The sequence below is a fragment of the Scyliorhinus canicula genome, chromosome 14 (assembly GCF_902713615.1).
Source record: "Scyliorhinus canicula chromosome 14, sScyCan1.1, whole genome shotgun sequence".
NCBI classification, from domain to species: domain Eukaryota; kingdom Metazoa; phylum Chordata; class Chondrichthyes; order Carcharhiniformes; family Scyliorhinidae; genus Scyliorhinus; species Scyliorhinus canicula.
The window spans coordinates 144,806,072-144,830,844 of record NC_052159.1 but is presented as its reverse complement, the minus strand read 5'-3'; the positions used below and the strand labels follow the sequence as shown (position 1 = coordinate 144,830,844).

General features: G+C 49.1%; 1 protein-coding gene across 3 annotated transcripts in view; it reads left to right on the top strand.

Moving 5' to 3' along the window:
• uchl3 (ubiquitin carboxyl-terminal esterase L3 (ubiquitin thiolesterase)) overlaps window positions 1-24,773 on the top strand; it is a 69,497-nt gene that overhangs the window by 12,176 nt on the left and 32,548 nt on the right. For 2 of the 3 annotated variants that reach the window (XM_038818110.1, XM_038818109.1), the window contains exon 3: window positions 11,773-11,901. The exons of the other annotated variant lie outside the window; for it this stretch is intronic. In XM_038818110.1, coding sequence (XP_038674038.1) covers window positions 11,773-11,901 — 129 coding nt within the window. The remainder of the gene's footprint in view (window positions 1-11,772; window positions 11,902-24,773) is intronic. 3 annotated transcript variants of the gene reach the window in all.

Genomic DNA, 24,773 nt, shown 5'->3' with positions numbered 1-24,773 from the left:
TTTATGAAATTTGAATCCTAACCACCTGTATCCTCTTGATTGTTGAATTTGTCCTGATTTCCTGGGATGACCGACTTCAGTAGTCTCTGTCATGATGCCCCCGCCGCCAAGCGCGTTGACAATTCAAAACATCTTTTGTGAATGTTATGGCATTCCAGAGCAGACACCTTGCTGCGTTATGAACACTTAACCTATTTCTGCAGCTTTATATTAACGATTTAATTGTCCTGGTAAATCCACTCTGGCAATTGCACATGCAGGGTCTAGACTAAATGTAGTCTTCAGTTGGGAATAATTCAACCATGGTCACTATCTGTGTGGAGTCTGCACGTTCTCCCCACGTATCTGCGTGGGTTTCCTCCGGGTGCTCCCCCCACAGTCCAAAGATGTGCAGGTTAGGTGGATTGGCCGTGTTAAATTGCCCTTAGTGTCCAAAAAGGTGAGGTAGGATTATTGGGTTACGGGGTGGTGGTGTGGGCTCAAGTGGAATGCTCTTTCCAAAGGGCCAGTGCAGACTCAATGGGCCGAATGGCCTCCTTCTGCACTGTAAATTCTATGATTCTATCCACCACTTTAACGTCATTCTTTCTGCTTTTATATTTAAATTTCCGTTCCAAATTCCTGTGCCCTCGTTTATAAGTGGAAATGCCTATGTAAACATGTTACTATGTCATCCACACTCTTGCCAAGGATGACAGTGCAGTGAGTATGACTTGTTTCAGTCACGTTTGGCATGGAATCTTCCTATCCCCACCCTGTGCCCCTCATCAATATCAAAGATTTGGGGGTCAGATTCAATCCATATTTGCTGAAAGCATCACTCTGCTAAATAAATCTTCATTCCAAGTTTGTCATCGTGGTATCAAGCTGCCCATCTGACACCAAATTGAGACTGCATTTCGTGAGGTGAATACCTGGAAGACCAAAGAGCAATTTGCTCTCCAGCTGCTCACTGAGTGTATCTGCTGCTGTGCAATTTTGCTGTCGTGGCAGCACGGTAGCTCAAGTGGAGAGCACTGTGGCTTCACAGCACCAGGGTTCCAGGTTCGATTCCCCGCTGGGTCACTGTCTGTGCGGAGTCTGCACGTTCTCCCCGTGTTTGCGTGGGTTTCCTCCGGGTGCTCCGATTTCCTCCCACAGTCCAAAGATATGCAGGTTAGGTGGATTGGCCATGATAAATTGCCCTTAGTGACCAGAAAAAAAAAAGGTTAGGAGAGTTATTGGGTTGCAGGGATAGGGTGGAAGTGAGGGCTTAAGTGGGTCGGTTCAGACACGATGGGCCGAATGGCCTCCTTCTGCACTGTATGTTCTATGTTCCTGGCCATGGATAAGCCCCAAGCCCCATACTCAAACCTATAATCTAGAAACCTTTCCTCCAATTATGTACTGTTGCCTTCCACCATCGAATTCCTCATTTATCCTTTGCCACTTCAAGGGCTGATTTCTGAAATTATTTCTTTGCCTCTGTCTCTAGTTCTACCCAATCCAAATTCCAATTCCTTTCCAACTCTGCTCCTCCCTCGCACCGACTGCACTCTCTTTACCCCTGGTTTTGCTGACACTGCTTCTGCTGCTGATACTGGGAAACCTAAAACATCTGGATAACTCGTCTTCAAATCCTTTCATCGTCTTGCTTCATCATCTACTGTCCTAAATTCCAGTGTTCCCGCCTTTTTTTTTGCTGATTTATTGCACGCTACTTCGAATGCTAGTGTTAGCGGGAATGAATCCAGAAGAATCTCTCAACACTCTGATACGCTTCAGCATCAAACGGTTTATTACGCTGGTGGGGAGCAGCCCACTGGGCATACCAAGTGTCTCTCCGTCGAGCACAAGAAATCGGCAGAAGCACAAAGGGACTTGGGAGTCCTTGTTCAAGATTCTCTTAAGGTTAATGTGCAGGTTCAGTCGGCAGTTAAGAAGGTAATGGCAATGTTAGCATTCATGTCAAGAGGGCTAGAATACAAGAGCAGGGATGTATTTCCGAGGCTGTAGAAGGCTCTGGTCCGACCCCATTTGGGGTATTTCTGGGCCCCACATTTAAGGAAGGATGTGCTGGCTTTGAAAAGAGTCCAGAGGAGGTTCACACGAAGGATCCCTGGAATGAAGAGCTTGTCGGATGAGGAACGGTCGAGGACTCTGGGTCTGCACTCGTTGGAGTTTAGAAGGATGAGGGGGGGATGTAATTGAAACTTATAGAATACTGCGAGGCCTGGATAGAGTGGACGTGGAGAGGATGTTTCCACTTGTAGGAAAAGCTAGAACCAGAGGACATAGCCTCAAACTAAAGGGACAATCCTTCAAAACAGATGAGGAGGAATGTCTTCAGCCAGAGGGTGGTGAATCTGTGGAACTAATTGCTGCAGAAGGCTGTGGAGGCCAAATCACTGAGTGTCTTTAAGACAGAGATATAGTTTCTTGATTAATAAGGGGATCAGGGGTTATGGGGAGAAGGCAGGAGAATGGGGATGAGAAAATATCTGCCATGATTGAATGGTGGAGCAGACTCGATGTGCTGAGTGACCTAATTCTGCTCTTATGTCTTTATGGTCTTGTACAGTTATACAGCCCATATCGGCTGGACACATTTCCATAACAATTATTGCTGGCTAAGCAGCATAGCGCTGCGCAGCCTGCACAATAACAGATGGAGGCCTCCCCTATCAGTATTGGGTTCCCTGAATACCTATAGACTAGGACTACCTTATCTGCACCTCTGTGGTACAAGCAGCATTCCTCAGAGGCAGCTGCTCATAAGGGATGTCCCGCTGAATAATCCATTCCCAAATAGTCCGTCGGAACTAACAAGGTGTCACAAATGGTCAAGTCCGTTAGCCACAAACCCCATGATGCCTCACAAACTGCTATATTTCACCTTGAAACTGGTTTTAGGATTATATAGAATTGTTAGTGCGTATTGTGGTTTGCATGTAAGTGATTAGTGTATGTCTATAGATTGTGCATATGCATTCATCACACGTACATATATTGCTGGTGCCTCTGCCCCGGGCCCCACACCGACACTAGCTCCCCTACAACCACCCCACTCTCTGAGGCGACAGAGCCTTGCATTCTTCGACTCTTTCCACCTCTCCCCTTCAAAGGCCTCCGCAGGTTTTGCAGGTATCTCCCCAAACCGCCTGTAAAGCAGGCCGACAGATATTTAGTCAGGACCGAGAGCGCTGGAAATACTCCGCAGGTCTGGCAGCATCTGGGAAAAGAAACAGAGTTAACGTTTCTAGCCGAATATGACTTATTTGGAACACTTAGTAAGAAGAGGTTAGATACGAATGGCTGCCGACTCCATTTTACAGACAGCCGACTGGACCAGGAGGGTAATACTTAGAACAATTTCAATGATTTCAGTCAATCTTGCTATAGTTTTAAAAAATATTCTTGTGGGCGTCGCTGGCAAGGCCTGCATTTGTTGCCCATCCCTAATTACCCTCGAACTGAGTGGTTTGCTTGGCCATGTCAGAGGGCAGTTAAGAGGCAACCACACAGGGTGGTGCAGTGGTTAGCACTGGGACTACGGCGCTGAGCACCCGCGTTCGAATCCCGGCCCTGGGTCATTCTCCGTGCGGAGTTTGCACGTTCTCCCCGTGTCTGCGTGGGTTTCCCCAACCCAAAAGATGGGCAGGTTAGGTGGATTGCCCATGCGGAATTGCCCCTTAATTGGGAAAAAAAAATAATTGGGTACTCTTTTTTAAAAAAAATGTTTTAAAGAAGCAATCACACTGCTGTGATTCTGTAGTCATGCGTGGGCCTGACCAGGAAAGAACAGCAGATTTCCTTCACTGAAGAACATTAGTGAACCAGGTGTGTTTTCTTTTAACGACAAGGATAGTTTCATGGTCATCGTTGCTGAGATTAGCTTTATATTTCATTGAATTTAAATTTCATCAGCTGCCGTGGTTTTGTTTGAATCCTTATTCCCAGGGGATTAGCATGTGTTTATGGATTAACAATCAAATTACCACCTCGCTACTATCTCACCCCCACTCCTTGCCTGTGATCAGGGCAACGTGGACTTCCCCCATTTTGTTTTGCTGATTCTGACCTCTGGGACCCTGAGGTTGAATTAATCGCCATTGGGGGTTTTTCACTGATGCCCTGCCTTTGCATGCCTTTGTTGAGGCTCTTCACACTAAACTGGGGGCAAGGATTATCAGGCACATACCGTGGACGCCATGGTAGCACAAGTGATTATCATAGAATTTACAGTGCAGAAGGAGGCCATTCGGCCCATCGAGTCTGCACCGATTCTTGGAAAGAGCACCCTACCCAAGGTCAACACCTCCACCCTATCCCCATAACCCAGTAACCCCACCCAACACTAAGGGCAATTTTGGACACTAAGGGCAATTTATCATGGCCAATCCACCTAACCTGCACGTCTTTGGACTGTGGGAGGAAACCGGAGCACCCGGAGGAAACCCACGCACACACGGGGAGGATGTGCAGACTCCGCACAGACAGTGACCCAAGCCGGAATCGAACCTGGGACCCTGGAACTGTGAAGCAATTATGCTAACCACCATGCTACCATGCTGCCCACTGTGGCTTCACAGCGCTAGGGTCCCAGGTTTGATTCCTGGCTTGGGTCACTGTTTGTGCGGAGTCTGCACGTTCTCCCCATGTCTGCGTGGGTTTCCTCCGGGTGCTCCGGTTCCCTCCCACAGTCCAAAGATGTGGAGGTTAGGTGGATTGGCCATGATAAATACCCTTCGTGTCCAAAAAAGGTTGGAGGGGTTACTGGGATAGGGTGGAAGTGAGGGCTTAAGTGGGTTGGGGCAGACTCGATGGGCCGAATGGCCTCCTTCTGCACTATATGTTCTATATTTTCAGAGGATTCAAATACTTTTTAAATACTCGAAGAGCGACAATTGTACCCCAATCTAACCAGAAAGTAGTTTTGTAAATTGATCGATTTTTTTTTCAGCCATTTAAAATTGGGTTACTCGCAAGCGGTGAATTGGTACGGTGATTTGAAATGCTTATTATTTGTGGTAAATCTATTTTTAGCTGTATTAATCAAACTTTACCAAGTCTTAAGTATGTCAAGAATTATTTTTAAAGCAAATTTTTTTTTAAATGTTGTCAAATGCAGCCCAATTTTGCTGCTTCATATCAGATTTGGTGATTTGCAAATTAATTTTAAGTGAAATCTTGGGCCTGGAAGTGGGAGGGACGGGGTAGGAAGACCTTCTCAAAACGCCGACAGATTTCTGCTGGAATCGCCAACCGTTCCCAAAGCACAAACTCTCGCCCAAGGTGATGAACATTCTGGTCAAAACCTCACTCACTCTTGGTCTGCTTAATTCTCCCGCAGTGCTTTATTCTGCTGCTTTTTGAAGTGTTGCTCTCAAGCCAAAATGTTTCAACCGTAACTCTGTCACAAAACCTTTCTGCGAGGGGACAGAAAACACTAAAAAAAAAAGTAAATAAATAAATCTGAAATCCTGAAAATCGTGCTGAGAGCGCAGTAATTTCCCAGCGGATAGCTGTAAAGAATGGGAACAAGAAGTTGTACGAATTCTCCCGAGTCCCTGGCATTTTGCAAAGATTGTAAAATCAGCACATTCCTGCGAATGTAGCACGTGGGGGTCAAATGATGAAAACCTTCTTTATGTGGGGAACCGCCGGCCGAGATGTTTTCAACTCAGCAAATTCTTGACTCATGATGTGATCTCTAAAAGATTCGGGAGAGGATTTATTTATCTTTACCCGCTGTACTGAAAATACTATTGAGTTACAGTTCGATTTTTGGCTGGGATTAGGTTAAATTGAGCTGGGGATGAGAATCATTTCAATTGTTCGAACCTCTTGGTTTACTCAAAGCAGCCATTTGTTTCTACGCCTTGGAAAAAAATGTTAATCTAACTCGAGTGCTCCATATCTAGATATTTTTAATCACAAAGGGAATCCACGCAGCACAGTAGCATTGTGGATAGCACAATTGCTTCACAGCTCCAGAGTCGATTCCGGCTTGGGTCACTGTCTGTGCGGATTCTGCACATCCTCCCCGTGTGTGCGTGGGTTTCCTCCGGGTGCTCCGGTTTCCTCCCACAGTCCAAAGATGTGTAGGTTAGGTGGATTGGCCATGATAAATTACCCTTAGTGTCCAAAATTGCCCTTGGTGTTGGGTGTGGTTACTGGGTTATGGGGATAGGGTGGAGGTGTTGACCTTGGGTCGGGTGCTCTTTTCCAGAGCCGGTGCAGACTCGATGGGCCGAATGGCCTCCTTCCGCACTGTAAATTCTATTTCTATGGTTAGCACTGCTGCCTCACGGCACCGAGGACCCGGGTTCGATCCTGGCCCTGGGTCACTGCCTGTGTGGAGTTTGCACATTCTCCCTGTGACTGCTTGGGTCTCACCACAATCCCAAAGATATGCAGGTAGGTGGATTGACCATGGTAAATTGCCCTTCAATTGGAAAGAAAGAACTGGATACTCTAAATTTAAATTTATTTAAAAAAATTATTTAAGGTTTTTTTGTAAAATCCAGCGTTGTGGGTATAAGGCAGGAAGTGGGGATGAGGATTATCATATCAGATCAGTCATGATCTAATTGAATGGCAGAGCAGATGGACCGAATGGCCTACTTCTCCTAACCTACGCATCTTTGGACCGGGGGAGGAAACCAGAGCACCCGGAGGAAACCCATGCAGACACGGGGAGAAAGTGCAAACTCCACACAGACAGTGACCCAAGGCTGGAATTGAACCCGGGTCTCTGGCGCTGTGAGGCAGCGGCGCTAACAACCCTACATTCTTTGCCTGATAAGACTGTACTTTTGTGGAGGGGAGCACAGAGACAACTAGCTAAATCGAGTCAGTGGGGCATCATAGTTCCTTTGTAGGTTGTGATCATGTAGAACTGTCACCCCTTTTTACTTTGAACTGTTGTCTGTGGTGGGCTGATCTGAGTGAAGGGGGGAAGAGTGAAAAGAGTTGACCAGCTGTTTTTGACTGACTGACAGGTCTATTGTCAACTCTGAATCAAGTTCTTGACCGCTGACAGGATTAGCTTTGGAATCTGGAATTTTAAAATAACTGCATTCCTTTGAAAGCTCATCAAATTGGTTGAGATTGGAGACCCAAAGCAATTTATATTCCTTTTAAAACTGCCTTCCAGTTCTCGATTTTAATTGGCATTGAGTAACGGGCTGAGATCTCCTGCACCTCCATCTTTCATCAGGGATTGGGGTCGAAACAATGTTTAAAAAATCAACGGGGGGGGGGGGGGGGAGGAATACATGATTTTTAAGTGGATACCAATGAATGACGTTTTTGTTGCAATTTGAACATTGTGCACTGGCAGTCTTCACAGTAGTTCAGTGAGCATCTTGAATGTTTCTTTCATGGAAGGAATCGGCAAACTCCCCTTCCCCACTAGGTGGCGGTGTTAGTCTGTCGTAGCATCAGGGCTTCACAAACTGGTTGGGTGGAGTACAGTCAACGTTAACTTTACAAAAAAGAGTTTTTGCCGTCGGCAGTGAGACAGATGAGAGAATAAGACCAAGGTGCCTAAAAAAGTATTCTTTAGCGTTAAACATTTAAAAAATCATTAAACAGTCACCTTAAAAGGTATCGCCAGAAGTTCTTCCTTTGAACAATCTTTTCTGCACCTTTAATATGTGGGAAGGCTAAGACCAAAGATAAGTAATGATTTGTTATATTAACTTGGGCAGGAGGCTGATGGTGACCTTTTGGAAAGTAAACATCGTTACCTGTATTGCTGCCCTTTAGGGTAAATGGCTTAAGAATAATCGGCTGGCCGTGGCTCAGGTAATCACATTCTCGCCTCCTGAGTCAGGAGATTGTGGGTACCTGCCCCACTACAGAGATTTGACTGCAAAATCTAGGCTGACGCTCCCAGTGAAGTACTGAGGGAGTGCCGCACCGTCACAGGATCAGTACTGAGGGAGCGCCGCACCGTCACAGGATCAGTACTGAGGGAGCGCTGCACTGTCAGAGGGTCAGTCCTGAGGGAGTGCTGCACTGTCAGAGGGTCAGTCCTGAGGGAGTGCCGCACTGTCAGAGGGTCAGTACTGAGGGAGCCCTGCACTGTCAGAGGGTCAGTACTGAGGGAGTGCTGCACTGTCAGAGGGTCAGTACTGAGGGAGTGCCGCACCGTCACAGGATCAGTACTGAGGGAGCGCTGCACTGTCAGAGGGTCAGTACTGAGGGAGCCCTGCACTGTCACAGGGTCAGTACTGAGGGAGTGCCGCACCGTCACAGGATCAGTACTGAGGGAGCGCTGCACTGTCAGAGGGTCAGTCCTGAGGGAGTGCCGCACCATCACAGGATCAGTACTGAGGGAGCCCTGCACTGTCAGAGGGTCAGTACTGAGGGAGTGCTGCACTGTCAGAGGGTCAGTACTGAGGGAGCGCCGCACCGTCACAGGATCAGTACTGAGGGAGCCCTGCACTGTCAGCGGGGTCAGTACTGAGGAAGTACTGCACTGTCAGAGGGTCAGTGCTGAGGGAGTGCCGCACTGTCAGAGGGTCAGTACTGAGGAAGTACTGCACTGTCAGAGGGTCAGTACTGAGGGAGTGCCGCACTGTCAGAGCGTCCGTACTGAGGGAGTGCTGCACTGTCAGAGGGTCAGTACTGAGGGAGTGCCGCACTGTCAGAGCGTCCGTACTGAGGGAGTGCTGCACTGTCAGCGGGGTCAGTAGTGAGGGAGTGCTGCACTGTCAGAGGGTCAGTACTGAGGGAGTGCCTCACTGTCAGAGGGTCAGTACTGAGGGAGTGCTGCTCTGTCAGAGGGTCAGTACTGAGGGAGTGCTGCACTGTCAGCTGGTTAATACTGAGTGAGTGCCGCACTGTCGGAGGGTCAGTACTGAGGGAGCGCCGCACTGTCAGAGGGTCAGTACTGAGGGAGTGCCGCACTTTCAGAGGGTCAGTACTGAGGGAGTGCCGCACTGTCAGGGTCAGTACTGAGGGAGCGTCGCACTGTCAGAGGGTCAGTACTGAGAGAGTGCTGCACTGTCACAGGGTCATTACTGAGGGAGCGCCGCTCTGTCAGAGGGTCAGTACTGAGGGAGTGCTGCACTGTCAGCTGGTTAATACTGAGGGAGTGCTGCACTGTCAGAGGGTCAGTACTGAGGGAGCCCTGCACTGTCAAAGGTGTCAGTACTGAGGGAGTGTCGCACTATCAGAGGGTCAGTGCTGAGGGAGTGCTGCATTGTCACCAGGTCAGTACTGAGGGAGTGCGGCACTGTCAGAGGGTCAGTACTGAGGGAGCGCCGCTCTGTCAGAGGGTCAGTACTGAGGGAGCGCCGCACTGTCAGAGGGTCAGTACTGAGGGAGTGCCGCACTGTCAGAGGGTCAGTACTGAGGGGGTGCTGCACTGTCACAGGGTCAGTACTGAGGGGGTGCTGCACTGTCAGAGGGTCAGTACTGAGGGAGCGCCGCTCTGTCAGAGGGTCAGTACTGAGGGAGTGCCGCACTGTCAGAGGGTCAGTACTGAGGGAGTGCTGCACTGTCAGAGGGTCAGTACTGAGGGAGTGCCTCACTGTCAGAGGGTCAGTACTGAGGGAGTGCTGCTCTGTCAGAGGGTCAGTACTGAGGGAGTGCTGCACTGTCAGCTGGTTAATACTGAGTGAGTGCCGCACTGTCGGAGGGTCAGTACTGAGGGAGCGCCGCACTGTCAGAGGGTCAGTACTGAGGGAGTGCCGCACTGTCGGAGGGTCAGCACTGAGGGAGTGCCGCACTTTCAGAGGGTCAGTACTGAGGGAGTGCCGCACTGTCAGAGGGTCAGTACTGAGGGAGCGCCGCACTGTCAGAGGGTCAGTACTGAGGGAGTGCTGCACTGTCAGCTGGTTAATACTGAGGGAGTGCTGCACTGTCAGAGGGTCAGTACTGAGGGAGCCCTGCACTGTCAAAGGTGTCAGTACTGAGGGAGTGTCGCACTATCAGAGGGTCAGTGCTGAGGGAGTGCTGCATTGTCACCAGGTCAGTACTGAGGGAGTGCGGCACTGTCAGAGGGTCAGTACTGAGGAAGCGCCGCTCTGTCAGAGGGTCAGTACTGAGGGAGCGCCGCACTGTCAGAGGGTCAGTACTGAGGGAGTGCCGCACTGTCAGAGGGTCAGTACTGAGGGGGTGCTGCACTGTCACAGGGTCAGTACTGAGGGGGTGCTGCACTGTCAGAGGGTCAGTACTGAGGGAGCGCCGCTCTGTCAGAGGGTCAGTACTGAGGGAGCGCCGCTCTGTCAGAGGGTCAGTACTGAGGGAGTGCTGCACTGTCAGAGGGTCAGTACTGAGGGAGTGCCGCACTGTCAGAGGGTCAGTACTGAGGGAGTACTGCACTGTCAGAGGGTCAGTACTGAGGGAGTGCCGCACTGTCAGAGGGTCAGTACTGAGGGAGTACTGCACTGTCACAGGGTCAGTACTGAGGGAGTGCCGCACTGTCAGAGGGTCAGTACTGAGGGAGTACTGCACTGTCACAGGGTCAGTACTGAGGGAGTGCCGCATTGTCAGAGGGTCAGTACTGAGGGAGTGCCGCACTGTCAGAGGGTCAGTACTGAGGGAGTACTGCACTGTCAGAGGGTCAGTACTGAGGGAGTGCTGTACTGTCACAGGGTCAGTACTGAGAGAGTACTGCACTGTCAGAGGGTCAGTACTGAGGGAGTGCTGTACTGTCACAGGGTCAGTACTGAGGGAGTGCTGCACTGTCACAGGGTCAGTACTGAGGGAGTGCTGCACTGTCACAGGGTCAGTACTGAGGGAGTGCCGCACTGTCAGAGGGTCAGTACTGAGGGAGTGCCGCACTGTCACAGGGTCAGTACTGAGGGAGTGCCGCACTGTCAGAGGGTCAGTACTGAGGGAGTACTGCACTGTCACAGGGTCAGTACTGAGGGAGTGCCGCACTGTCAGAGGGTCAGTACTGAGGGAGTACTGCACTGTCACAGGGTCAGTACTGAGGGAGTGCCGCATTGTCAGAGGGTCAGTACTGAGGGAGTGCCGCACTGTCAGAGGGTCAGTACTGAGGGAGTACTGCACTGTCAGAGGGTCAGTACTGAGGGAGTGCTGTACTGTCACAGGGTCAGTACTGAGAGAGTACTGCACTGTCAGAGGGTCAGTACTGAGGGAGTGCTGCACTGTCACAGGGTCAGTACTGAGGGAGTGCTGCACTGTCAGAGGGTCAGTACTGAGGGAGTGCCGCACTGTCAGAGGGTCAGTACTGAGGGAGTGCCGCACTGTCACAGGGTCAGTACTGAGGGAGTGCTGCACTGTCAGAGGGGTCAGTACTGAGGGAGTGCTGCACTGTCAGAGGTGCTGCTTTTCAGAGGAGACATGAAACCGGGCCACCGTCTGCTGTCTCGGGTGGGCATAAAACCCGGCACGTGTCTCTTTTGTAGAAGAGCAAGGAGGGGTTAGCCTGGGGGCCTCGATGAATGCTTGCCCCTCTGTCAATGTTGTGATAGCTGCTCGCCTTCCTGTGGCGGATTGAGGGATCTTGCTGTGTCTCCATTGGCTCCTGCTTTTCCTGAGTAACGGTGACTCCACTCTTCGAAGTAGTTCAGCTGCTGTAAAGTGCTTGGGGGCCTGTGTTCATGAAAGCGCCGTGCAAATGCAGATTTTTATTTGAGCTTGTTGGAATAGCGGACGACTTCAATGGCATTATATAACCACTTGTTTTCTAACACAATAATAGGGATCTATGCCTAATTCTGTTCTCTTTGATGAATTTGATTGTTTGAATGATGGATGCTCAAGGAAGGGTTTACCTCTTGAATTGACCTGAGGCGTTTCCCCCACTAGTTCATGCAGCAACTGGGTTTGCTGCCCAGCTGGCAATTTGGTGACGTGTTTGGAACGGATCCTGAGCTCCTGAGTCTGGTTCCAAGACCTGTCTGCTCGATTCTCCTCCTCTTCCCAGTTACAGAAAAGGTATTGTTTTTTTTTCTTTTATAATGTCTGGTTCTAATGTCTGGTAACCACTTTAACCGAAAGCTGCTGTGAATAGAGCCATGTGTTGTGTATTCCTTCCAAAATGCAGGCCTACATATTTCTTGCTTATGTTTTAAATGACTGTGTTTTTGTCTTGTGATGGTATACTTTACATTGGAAATCATTCCAGGAAAGGTTTCCACAACAGCACTCGTGAATATTAAACTGGCATTTATTGTTTTCGAAGGATAAATGTCTGCTGAATGACCTCTGTATCCTTTCCTCTTCCTCTGAACTGTGGCAATTTTGTGGTAAGATACGGTGTTCTGGGTGGTGATTGTGGACCTGACCAGCAGGTGGAGTGGTGGTCCTCAAACAGGGGTCTGCAGAAGCCTTCCACAGGGCCCGCGGCATTTTGAGAAGAGTGGTGGCAGAGCAGGGCCAGCCTTGCGATTCTCTCTCTCTCCCCTCCCCCCACGAAACCAGCGGCGCATGAATGCGCCAGGCCGCTCGGAGAATCGCCGCAAGCGGTGAGCGGCGATTCTCAGGCCCGGATGGTCGCTGCCGGTGGGAACTGTGCGGGAACACTGGGGGAGGGGGACATATGGCCTGTGGGGGTGGCTCCGATGGAGTCTGGCCTGCGATCGGGGTCCACCAATCAGCGGGACGGCATCTCCCCCCCCCCCCCGTGAGCCTACCTCCTTCCGTGGCCGGCCCCAGAACACCAACTGCGCATGCGCAGGAATGAGCTGCCCCAACTGCGCATGCGCGGGTTGGCGCGGTGTCCATTTGGCACCGCGTAGGGACGCTGGAGTGGCGCCAACCACTCCAGCGCCTTGCTGGCCCAATAGGTCGTGCCCGGGACCTGTTCGCACCGTCGCGATCACGGTGGCGCGGGCACTTAGTCCCGGGAGCGGAGGATACCACCCAAGGACTCTCTCTCTCTCCGTTCTCTCTCTCTCTCTCTCCCTTCTCTCCTCTTCTCTTTCCCCTTCTCCCTCTCTCCTCTCCTCTCTCCTGTCCCTCTCTCTCCACTTCTCTCTCTCTCTCGCTCTCTTTCTCTCACATTCTTTCTCTCATTCTCTCTCCTCTCTCCACTTCTCTCTCTCGCTCTCTCTCTCTCTCTCTCTCTCTCTCTCGCTCTCTTTCTCTCTCGCTCTTTCTCTCGCTCTCTTTCTCTCTCGCTCTTTCTCTCGCTCTCTCTCTCTCGCCCTCTTCCTCTCGCTCTCTTTCTCTCTCTCGCTCTCTTTCTCTCTCACTCTCGCGCTCTCTCTCTTGCACTCTTGCTCTCTCGCTCCCTCTTGCTCTCTATCTTTCTCGCTCTCTCCCTAGAAAGGTGGTTGGGAAATGTTATAGCAAAGGATTGCATATTTCATTATAATTCTTGTTGTAAAGAAAGAAGTAATTGTGTTTAAACTTACAAACCTGATGACTGTGATTATTGGTCAGTCAAGGGCCAAAGCATTTGGGTATTTTTCTGAGAATTATTGGTTAATTTGCTTGTGTTGTGACTCCGGGTAAGTGGGGCTGGAATTGATTGTGCACTAGCCCAGGGAGCCGTAACAATACATTTGCAGGAACCAGTCACCAATTCTTTAACCCCCACACTAACAGAAACAAAAATTACAGAAAAGGTTCGTGAGGACACTAGTTCCAAAAGGATATTTTGCATATGATGACCAGACTCCCATATCACAGAACTCTTGCACGACACAGAGCAATCATCATTCCACACATTTATACTGAGAAGGCTGACAGATATTCATAAAGTTGTCAATCAATGTGGTCAGCATCTCCCAATATGCTAACAATGATGGGATTTTTTAAAATACCACCAGGAATAGAGGATCCCGGGATAACCAGTGGTCGGGGTCTCCCCACTGACACCATGGCTCGAAGACCGGGTACACTGTGCTCTCTCATACATGGAATGCTCAGCCGTACAAATCGGAGATTGCGAAAGCATGGCAGCCAATTCGGCCGGGAATTCATTCCCCACTCCCCTCAATCGACCGGATGCACAGACATTCCCCGCAACTCCCCGGGTCGATCAAGATAAACAACATACCGTGCAACAGGATTTCCACAGATTGAAGGCGAGCCCCCAGCAGGGAGATTGCTCCATCGGGTAAAAGAATTCTCTTCCGCTTCCACGATTCTCTCGAGGATATTTCACAGACCATCAAAGTGAGCACCCACAACCTGCACCACGGGGCCGCGACATCGTTCACCGTGGCAGCCATCCTCTTGGTGCCAACAGCACCGCCGCGGCGTGGACTAGCTCAATGTGCCACTGCGAGCTGTACCCCAGCCCAGCCGCCGCCGATCTCCTCAATCACACCAGGGTTCTTCGACTTAGCTCGACTCCTCGTCGCCAAAATCTCGCCAGGATCTTCCAGGCACATAGCACAAGACATATACACCAAAGGCAAGTAATTATGGGATGTGCATCAGAATTTTAAAGGATTTAAAGATGAGTCGAGCCGGAGCTCGGAGTAGAGCCAGAGCTTGCAAAACCACAGCCGCTCCTGCGCTCATATTATGTGCCCCCCTCTCTCTTCCCACCCACCAGCGCCAGTCCCATTTTAATAATACCACTGGAGCTTTCACACTCAATTGAAACAGGGTTAGCTCTCTTTTTATCACAATGTGTCACTGCTTCATAACTCCTCTTGGCACTCAATGTTCAGGCTGACACAGACGATCAGTCACTTGGGTAAGGCACTGGGTGATCGACATCACCTATGAGACTGTACCTTATCAAGTGTCCCCACATTCACCAGAGAATAGGATGGAAAGAGGCAGGAAGGAAATAAGACCACATCGGTAAATGTGTGTTTTATAGTTGAAGGCCCTGAATTTTAAAAAAAATGCAGCCATTCTTGTCGAGCTCTAAATATGTTTCTTTGTAATTCTACATCGCATTCAGCGTCGGTGACTGGAGAATCTCCGATTAAAAAAGGGACGTCGACTTCAGGTGGCATTTTTCCAGGGTCATCCTATTAACCTGTCTTCCACTGTGAAGTGTTTGACAGGGGTCGCTCAGTGTTCCTCTGCTCCGTCTGCCTTCCTCTTCTGTGACCTGCATTCTCAATCCATCGCTGACTGTTGGGACACCCACCACCCCCAGCCCACCCCACCCTCGGCTGGCCATGCAGAGTCGAGTGTGTCTTGACTCTGTTTCTAGCGATGTGGGCTCCTCGCGAAATATTGCTGCCCTAAATTGTCACTAAATCACCCAAGTCAAACAGTAGCTGTTTGTAGATACTCCCTATTTAGCAGAGTTTGTTATCTTACAACCCGATAGTTGAGGAATGGTCCCTGAATTTCCTGGAAAGCCATGTCGTAAAATGGTTTTGTGTTTGCCTCCCACTCACAGCTCCTCTCAGTCCCCTCATTTGTTACTTCCCCCTCTTTTCCCCCCCCTGCCTCCCCCACTGCCTCCTGCATATTCCTTGTAATACTACACAACAGCAGTTTGCTGCAAAACTATTTTTTTTAAAGTGTCCAAACTCTACCACCAGTGATGTTCCCGCCTTCCTTGCAATCTGTTGTTCCATGTTGTTTAGAAAGGGTCCCATGCAGCTCCAGTACATTGTTCACATCGAGGGCAAGTGTGCGGTGTGGGAGGGTTGGGGGGGGGGGGGGGGGGGTCAGCAAGCGGGTGATGAGTAGAAAGAGTACAGCAGATTGCTGTTACCTTATTTTATTTGCCAATATAGGATTTTAGGAAGATGCAGAACTTCAACTAAAAGAGTTTTTATTTGGAAAGATAGGGCGTGATCCTCCGCTCCCCAGGCTGGGTGGGAGAATCGCGGGAGGGCCGCTCTGGCACCCCCCGCGATTCTCCCACCCCCCCCCCCAAATGGCGACCCGCCGCTCGGAGAATCGCCGGTCGCCGTTTTTCACGGCGACTGGCGATTCTCTGGCCCGGATGGGCCGAGCGGCCTGACGTTCCCGACCTGTTCACGCCGGCGGCAACCACACCTGGTCGCTGCCGGCGTGAACAGCGTGCGACAGATAAGTGTGGGGCCTGTGGGGGGCGGAGAGGGGATCGAGCACCACGGGCGTGCTCGGGAGGGGACTGGCCCACGATCGGTGCCCACCGATCGTCGGGCCGGCGTCTCAAAGAGACGCACTCTTTCCCCTCCGCTGCCCCGCAGGATCAAGCCGCCACGTCTTGCGGGGCAGCGGAGGGGAAGACAGCAACCGAGCATGCACGGCTGACGTCACTTAGGCGCCGCCGGCCGCGTCATTCTCGGCGCGCCGCCTTGACGCAAGCGTCAAGGCCCGGCGGCCGAGTTTCCCGCAACGCCGCTCCTACCCCCCCCCCCCCCCCCCCCCCCCCCCGGGGGGGGGGGGGGGGGGGGGGGGGGATAGGGGGCGTGGAGCGGCCTCCGACGCCGGCGTGAAACATTCCGGGTTTCACGTCGGCATCGGCCGTTGCGGAGAATTTCGCCCATAATGTCCGACAGAACCTGACTAACGCTTTTACATGGGGTATCATAGGAAAACCTGATTTGCTTAATATTGTCTAATTTAAAGTCTCATTTTCAGGACTGCAACTGCAATGTTAAGCCAAGAATTCCTACATTTTTTGTAATAAGTTGAATCGGTTGGTCCCACATTCGCTGGGTGCCTGGCCCTTCTCACCACTAGCGTCATTAAGTCTGCGAAGTCTGCACGTTCTCCCCGTGTGTGTGTGTGGGGGTTTCCTCCGGGTGCTCCGGTTTCTCCCACAGTCCAAAGATGTGCAGGTTAGGTGGATTGGCCATGCTAAATTGCCCTTAGTGTCCAAAATTGCCCTTAATTTTGGGTGGGGGTTACTGGGTTATGGGGATAGGATTGGGGTGTGGGCTTGGGTCGGGTGCTCTTTCCAAGAGTCGGTGCAGACTCGATGGGCCGAATGGCCTCCTTCGGCACTGTAAATTCTATGTCAAACTGCGTAGCCTGAACTACGTTATTGTTCTGACCTGTTTTTCAATAGAGTTAAATGGAATTTGAAACACATTTTCACGATGATGTTACACTGTAACATCAGGATGGCCTCCTTCTGCACTGTAAATTCTATGATTCTATGTTACCATTAATTATGAATGAGGGAAGAATGCAGCCTTTCTTACTTGAAACCCATCGCAAACATTGCCTTACATGAACGTGTTTGCACTCCTGTTTCTTTGAACAGAAGGCTGTATAATGTTTAGTCACGGAGCTTTGTTTTCAGTTTAAAATTGTAGGTTTTAGCCAGAACTGAACCTGTAATTTTCACCAGTTATCTGTTGTGTCATGTGTAGAATGCTTGCTGAACCCTCACTTTGCTTCACAGATGTTTATAAAGGTGTGGGAAAATTACAGCTATGGGAGGTCTCTAATTTGTGCAGTTCCTGTTCATGTTTCTTGGGCCGTGTCCTGGGTGTTTTGGGTATGTCTAGTTCTACACTCCTTAACATCCACATGAAAAGATGGCACTTTTGCATGTCTAGGACTTGTCAATCCAGACTGTTTAAATTCTGTGCATTTTTATAAATGTCTGCACGTTTTAATGAGGCTCACTTTTTTAACCTCTCCATTTCTGACAATTTCAACCGGGCTGTTAATACGGAACATATAAACCCTAGCTGCGAACAAACTCCTTGACAAGTTGGCATCTTTTTCTTTTCCTTGAATACCCACGCCCCGCTTCCTGACTTGCATCTAGGACAAACTTATATGTGCATAGCACCTTTAACGTTGCCTCACAGCATCAGGCACCCGGGTTCAATACCGCCCTTGGCTGACTGTCTGTGTGGAGTTTGCAATTCTCCCCGTGTCTCCGTGGGTTTCCTCCGGGCGCTCCGGTTTCCTCCCGCAATCCAAAAATGTGCGGATTAGGTGGATTGGCCATGCTAAATTGCCCCTTAGTGTTCAAACGATTAGGTGGGGTTATGGGGATATGGTGGAGGTGTGGGATTAAGTAGGGTGCTCTTTCCAAGGGCAAGTGCAGACTTGATGGGCTGAATGGCCTCCTTGTGTACTGTAAATTCTATGACCTCTGATTTTAATCACTCCACTGCAATTAAGGCTGCATCTTCAGTTGCCGAGGCCCTTGGAAAGAGCACCCCACCCAAGCCCGCGCCTCCACCCTATCCGGTAATCCAATAACCCCACCAACCTTTTTGGACACTAAAGGGCAATTTAGCATGGCCGATCCACCTAACCTGCACATCTTTGATATGTGGGAGGAAACCGGAGCACCCGGAGGAAACCCACGCAGACACGGGGAGAATGTACAGACTGCGCATAGATAGTGACTCAACCCAGGAATTGAACCTGGGACTCTGGAGCTGTGAAGCAATTGTGCTAACCACTGTGCTACCGTGCCGCCCTCTGCTATGCTACCGTGCCGCTAATAATGCAGCACAAAAGGAGGCCATTTGGTCCATCGTGTCCATGTTGGCTTGTCGGTAAACCTGCCCAATTAATCCCATTTCCCTGAAATGAGATGAATGTCACGGACTGCCCTCTCAGAGATGTTAGTCAGGTGGTCAAAAACTCTGTCAAAGAGGTAGGTTTTAAGGAACAGCTTAAGGCAAAGAGAGAGGTGACAAGGTGGTAGAGGTTGAGGGAGATAATTCCAGATCTTAGACCCCAAGGCAGCTAAACACACACTGAAGCGATGGGTATTGGGGATGCATCGGAGGCCAGGGATGCAGCAAATAATTTTTTCTTTCTCGGGAACTGTTGAACGGAATTTGGTGCGAGTCATGATGTAGTTACAGCAGATCTTTGGATGAGCTTAGTAAGAATCTAAAACACCTCCCTCATTCTACCTCCATTGCTTGAGTTCTCCGTGGGTTTTCTCCGGATGCTCCGGTTTCCTCCCACAAGTACGGAAAGACGTGCTAAAGCTATTTATTGTCACAAGTAGGCTTACATTAACACTGCAATGAAGTTACTGTGAAAAGCCCCTAGTCGCCACATTCCAGCGCCTGTTCGGGTACAGAGAGGGAGAATTCAGAATGTCCAAATTACCTAACAGCACGTCATTCGGGACTTGTGGAAGGAAACGGGAGCGCCCGGAGGAAACCCACACAGACACATGGAGAACGGGCAGACTCCACACACACACACAGTGACCCAAGCTGGGAATCGAACCTGGGACCCTGGCGCTGTGAAGCAACAGTGCTACCCACTGTACTACCGTGCTGCCCACGCTATTAGCTGAATTGGACATTCTGAATTCTCTCCCTCTGTACCCGAACAGGCACCGGAATGGGGCGACTAGGGGCTTTTCACAGTAACTCCATTGCAGTGTTTGATATTGGCTTCTCTAATTTTCCCAACTATGACATCAGGCTTACTGGTCTATAATTCCCTGTTTTCTCTCTAACTCCCTTCTTAAATGGTGGAGTTACATTAGCTACCCTCCAAACTGCAGGAACTGTTCCAGAGTCTATAGTATCCTGGAAGATGACCACCAATGCAGCCACTATTTCCAGAGCCACTACTCTGGGATGTAGATTATCAGGCCCTGGGGATTTATCAGCCTTCAATCCCATCAATTTCCCCAACACCATTTCTCTACTATTAATCTCCTTCTTTTCCTCCTCCTCACTAAACCCTGCATTCCCTGACATTCCTGGTATCTGATTTGTGTCCTCATTTGTGAAGACAGAACCAAAGAATGCGTTGAGTTGCTCAGCCATTTCTTGTCCACTATTATACATTCCTGATTTTCTGACTGTAAGGGACTTGCATTTGTCTTTTATTTAAGATAAATTTAGAGTACCCAGTTCCTTTTTTCCAATTAAGGGACAATTCAGCATGGCCAATCCACCTACCCTGCGCATCTTTGGGTTGTGGTGTTGAGGCCCGCGCAGACGCAGGGAGAATGTGCAAACTCCACACAGACAGCGACCCGGGGCCGTGATTGAACTCGTTTCCTCGGCGACAAACCTAAATTTGTCTTCTCCAATCTTTTTCTCTTCACATACCTAGAGAAGCTTTTGCAATCAGTTTTTGTAAACTCACTCTTGTACTCTTCTTTATTGAATTATAAACTGTTCCCAATCGTCTGCCCTGTTGTTTTTCTTGGCCAATTTGTATTCTTCTTCCTTGGATCTGATACTATCCCTAATTTCTGTTAGAAGCCCTGGATTGACCACCTTTCCCGTTTTACTTTTGTGCCAGACAGGAATAAACAATTGTTTTAGTTCCCCCATGCGCACCTTGAATGTTTGCGATTGCCTATCCACTGTCATCCCTTTAAAGTAACATTTCCTAATCTATCATAGCCTACTTACCCCTCATGCCATCGTGGATTCCTTTATTAAGATTCATGACCCTTGTCTCAGAAGCAACTCCTTCACTCTTTGATCATACTGTATTATGGTCACTCATCGCACAACTAGATTGCCAATAATTTTGTTCTCATTACACAGTCTAGGATGGCCTGCTCTCTAGTTGGTTCCTCAACATAAGAACTAGGAGCAGGAAAAGGCCATCTGGCCCATCAAGCGTGTTTTGCCATTCAAAAATATCCTGGCTGATCTTTCTGTGGACTCAGCTCGCTCATCATAACCCTTAATTATTTTACTGTTCAAAAAATCTATCTTTGCCTTAGAAACATTCAACGAGGTAGCCCCCCCCCCCTGATTGGGCCACTAATCAGGGAACACTTATTCTAATTGGCCAATCTCAAAGACCTGGTCTAAGTCATTACACCTTCATAATTTTATATGTTTCTATCAAATGTACTCCTTGATTCTTCTAAGTTCCAATGAGCAGAGTCCCAGTCTATTCAGTCTCTCCTCATAAGCCAATCTTCTCAACTCCTGAATCAACCTAATGAACCTCCTCTACGCCCCCTCCAGTGCCAGTACATCCTTTCTCATGTCAGGAGACCAAAGCTGTACACACCTGCACCCTATACAGCTGCAACATAAGCTCCCTGTTTTTAAACTCCATCGCTCGAGCAATGAAGGACAAAATTCCGTTTGCCTTCTTAATTACCTGCTGCACCTGCAAACCAACTTTTTGCGATTCATGCACAAAGACACCCAGGTCCCTCCGCACAGCAGCATGCTGCAATTTTTTACCATTTAAATGATAGTCCATTTTGCTGTTATTCCTACGAAAATGTATAATCTCACATTTACCAACATTGAACTCCATCTGCCAGACCCTTGCCCACTCACTTAAACTTTCAGTATCCTCTGCACACTTTGCTCTCCCACTTATCTTGGTGTCATCTGCAAACATTGACACATTACACTTGGTCCCCAACTCCAAATCATCTATGTAAATTGTAAGCAATTGCGGTCCCAACATTGATCCCAGAGGCACACCACTAGCCACTGATCGCCAACCAGAAAAACAACCGTTTATCCCCACTCTTCCCTTTCTGTTAGTTAACCAATCCTCTATCCATGCTAATACATTACCCGTAACACTGTGCAGCTTTATCTTATTGACGTATTAGTCCAATAAACCATCCTGTATACACTCCAGGAATTCCTCCTCTACGGTATTGTGGCTAATTTTATTTACCCAATCTATACGCAGATTAAAATCAACCATAATTACAGATGTTCCTTTATCGCATGCGTCTCTAATTTCCTGTTTAATGCCATTCCCAACATCACCAGTGCAGTTTGGGGGTCTATGTAGGACGCGTACCAATGTTTTCTGCCCCTTGGTGTTATTGGAGCTAATGGCCTTCTTCACTATTGTGTTAAATCCCTCTTTTTTTTTTTAATAAACAATTTTATTAAGGTAGTTTTTGGCTTTATAAACAGTTACAGACATCATCAGAAAGGAAGCAAAAAAGGCAAAAATGTGCAAACATCCACGTACTTTCAATACTTCCATCGTACCGTATTGCACAAGCCCGCTCCCCTCCCACCCGTACTACCCGCCATATTTTCCCTCCTACTCTACTCTACCCCCCCACCCTCCTGCTGACGCTCACTCTCCCGCAAAGAAGTCAATAAATGGTTGCCACCTCCGGGTGAACCCCTGCACAGATCCCCTCAAGGCGAACTTAATTTTTTCCATCCCCAGGAAACTTGACATGTCCGCAAGCCACCACTCAGTCTTCGGGGGCTTTGAGTCCCTCCACGCCAATAATATTCGTCGCCGGGCTATCAGGGAAGCAAAGGCCAGCACATCGGCCGCTTTCTCCCCCTGGACGCCCGGGTCTTCCGAAACCCCAAAAATTGCCACCCCTGGACTCATCACCACCCTTGTTTTTAGCACCTGGGACATGACCCCCGCAAATCCCTCCCAGGTTAAATCCCTCTTTAAGAAGCACTGCAACCCCACCACCTTTACCTTTTTATCTGACCTCCCTCAATACTGAATGCTCTTGGACTTTCCATCCCCATCCCTGGTCACCCTGCAGCCATGTCTCCATCAATCCCAATTATATCATACCCGTTTACGTCTATTTGCCCAATTAATACATCCGCTTTATTGCGATTGTTCCGCGCATTAAGGCGCAAAGCCTTTCAGCTTGCCTTTTAACATTATTTGTCTCACTCCCAATATTTTTCGCCCTGTCTCTGTTTGAATCTGGCCCTTGGTTTCTCGATGGGTGCCACCTGAATTCTTCCCGTGTTTGTTTTTGTTTCAGACTTGCAGTATTTTTATTCATATCTATATTTAACTTTCATGGAACCGTTCTAAAACAATTGCAGCTGCAATAAACTTAACACAAACAATAAACAGCCTGACAATCCCTCTTAACTGCTATCGCACACAGGGCAGTACGGTGGCGCAGTGGGTTAGCCCTGCTGCCTCACAGCGCCGAGGTCCCAGGTTCGATCCCGGCTCTGGGTCACTGTCCGTGTGGAGTTTGCACATTCTCCCCGTGTTTGCGTGAGTTTCGCCCCCACAACGCAAAGATGTGCAGGGTAGGTGGATTGAGCGCACTAAATTGCCCCTTAATTGGAAAATAAATTAATTGGGTACACTAAATTTATTTTTAAAAACTGCTATCGCACACTGGGTTTGCACATGCAGTGTGTTCAAAGCAGAGGTCAGTCGGATTCTAGATACCAAGGGCATTAAGAGGTGCAGGGTTAATGGTGGGGGGGGGGGGGGGAATGGCGTTGAGGTAGAGGTTCAGCCATGATCCAGTTAAATGGCTGAGTGGGCTTGAGGGGCTGAATGGCCTCCTCCTGTTCCTACATGCGTCGATAGGAAACTACAACATTGTTCGCTAAAGGATCTATAACTTCATTAGCTGTTGCGCAAAGAGTATTGAGATAGTGCAAGCCTTTCACAGCCATGTGCAAATCCCCGATGTAATTTGACATTGCGTTGGTGCTGGGCCAACTGGTAATGCTGTTTAAACACGTTAAGAAAGACTGACAATTCAAATTACAGTACCTATACTGGACATGAACATGTTTATCGTGTGATGTAAGAAATCCAGCCAAATCTCTCAAGTGACTCATAATCGACTGCTGTGAGCTTTTTTGCACAGCACGCTATATCTTATAATATATATATTTTTTAAATTTAGAGTACCCAATTAATTTTTTCCAATTGAGGGGCAATTTTGTGTGGCCAATCCATCTAGCTTGCACATTTTCGGGTTGTGGGAACGAAACCCACGCAAACAGGGGGAGAATTTTCAAACTCCACGTGGACAATGACCCAGAGCCGCGATCGAACCTGGGTCCTCGGCGCCATGAGGCCGCAGTGCGAACCCACTGCGTCTCCGTGCTGCCCTTTGCACGCTATATCTACTCAAATATAACCCCCTCCTGCTCTCAGGTTTTCAGAAGAATTAACATAGGTTTTTTTGATATTCTTTCATGGAATGTGGGTATCTCTGGCAGGGCCAGCATATGTTGCCCATCCCTAACTGCCCTTGAGGGGCAGCTAAGAGTCAACCACATTGCCATGGCTCTGGAGTCGCATGTAGGCCAGACCAGGTAAGGACGGCAGATTTCCTTCCCTAAAGGGAAGGATTTTATTGGGTTTTCACATCTTATATTTTCCAGTTCATAGGTTACATATGACCAAATAAAAAGCACAATACAAAAGGAAAATAATGAAATGAAATGAAATGAATGAAAATCGCTTATTGTCACGAGTAAGCTTCAATGAAGTTACTGTGAAAAGCCCCTAGTCGCCACATTCCGGCGCCTGTCCGGGGAGGTTGGTACGGGAATCGAACCGTGCTGCTGGCCTGCTTGGTCTGCTTTAAAAGCCAGCGATTTAGCCGAGTGAGCTAAACCAGCCAATAAGAAAGACAAACAAAACTAAGTACATATATTTACAGGCAATTGTCTTCTTTGCCGCTGCGGCCATGACCACCTTTTATTTGGTTATACATCTGTTACAATCCCCAGTATGGCCAGAGGGCGTATTTACAAGTGTCTATTTACAGTTTGGTCTGGAGAGTTTTGCCCTCGGACCTGCCCCCTGCGACTGTCTCTTGTCCCTCCCGTTGCCTTTGCGTGAACTGCAACTCCACCACCTTTACCTTTTTGTCTGACCTCCCTAAATACTGAATGCTCTTGGACTTTCCATCCCTCTTCTCTCTCTCTCTCTTTCTCCCCCCCCCCCCCCCACTTCCTTTTCTTCTTTATCTCCTGGCTCTTTTGTGTCTTCCTCCCTCAACCCTTTTGGTTGCTGGCTACGAAGAGACCTTGGAACAAGTTGGTGAATGGCTTCCACATTCTGTGGAAACCCACTTTCAATCCCCAGGTGGCAAATTTTGTTCCCTCCAGCCCGAGAACTTCCGACAGGTCAAACAGCCAGTCTGCAGCCTTGGGTGCTGCCGCCGATCGCCATCGAGCAGGACTCTCCAGCGGGCGATCAGGGAGGCAAAGACGAGGGCGTCGTTCCTCTTCACCGTAAAGAGTTCTGGCTGATCTGGA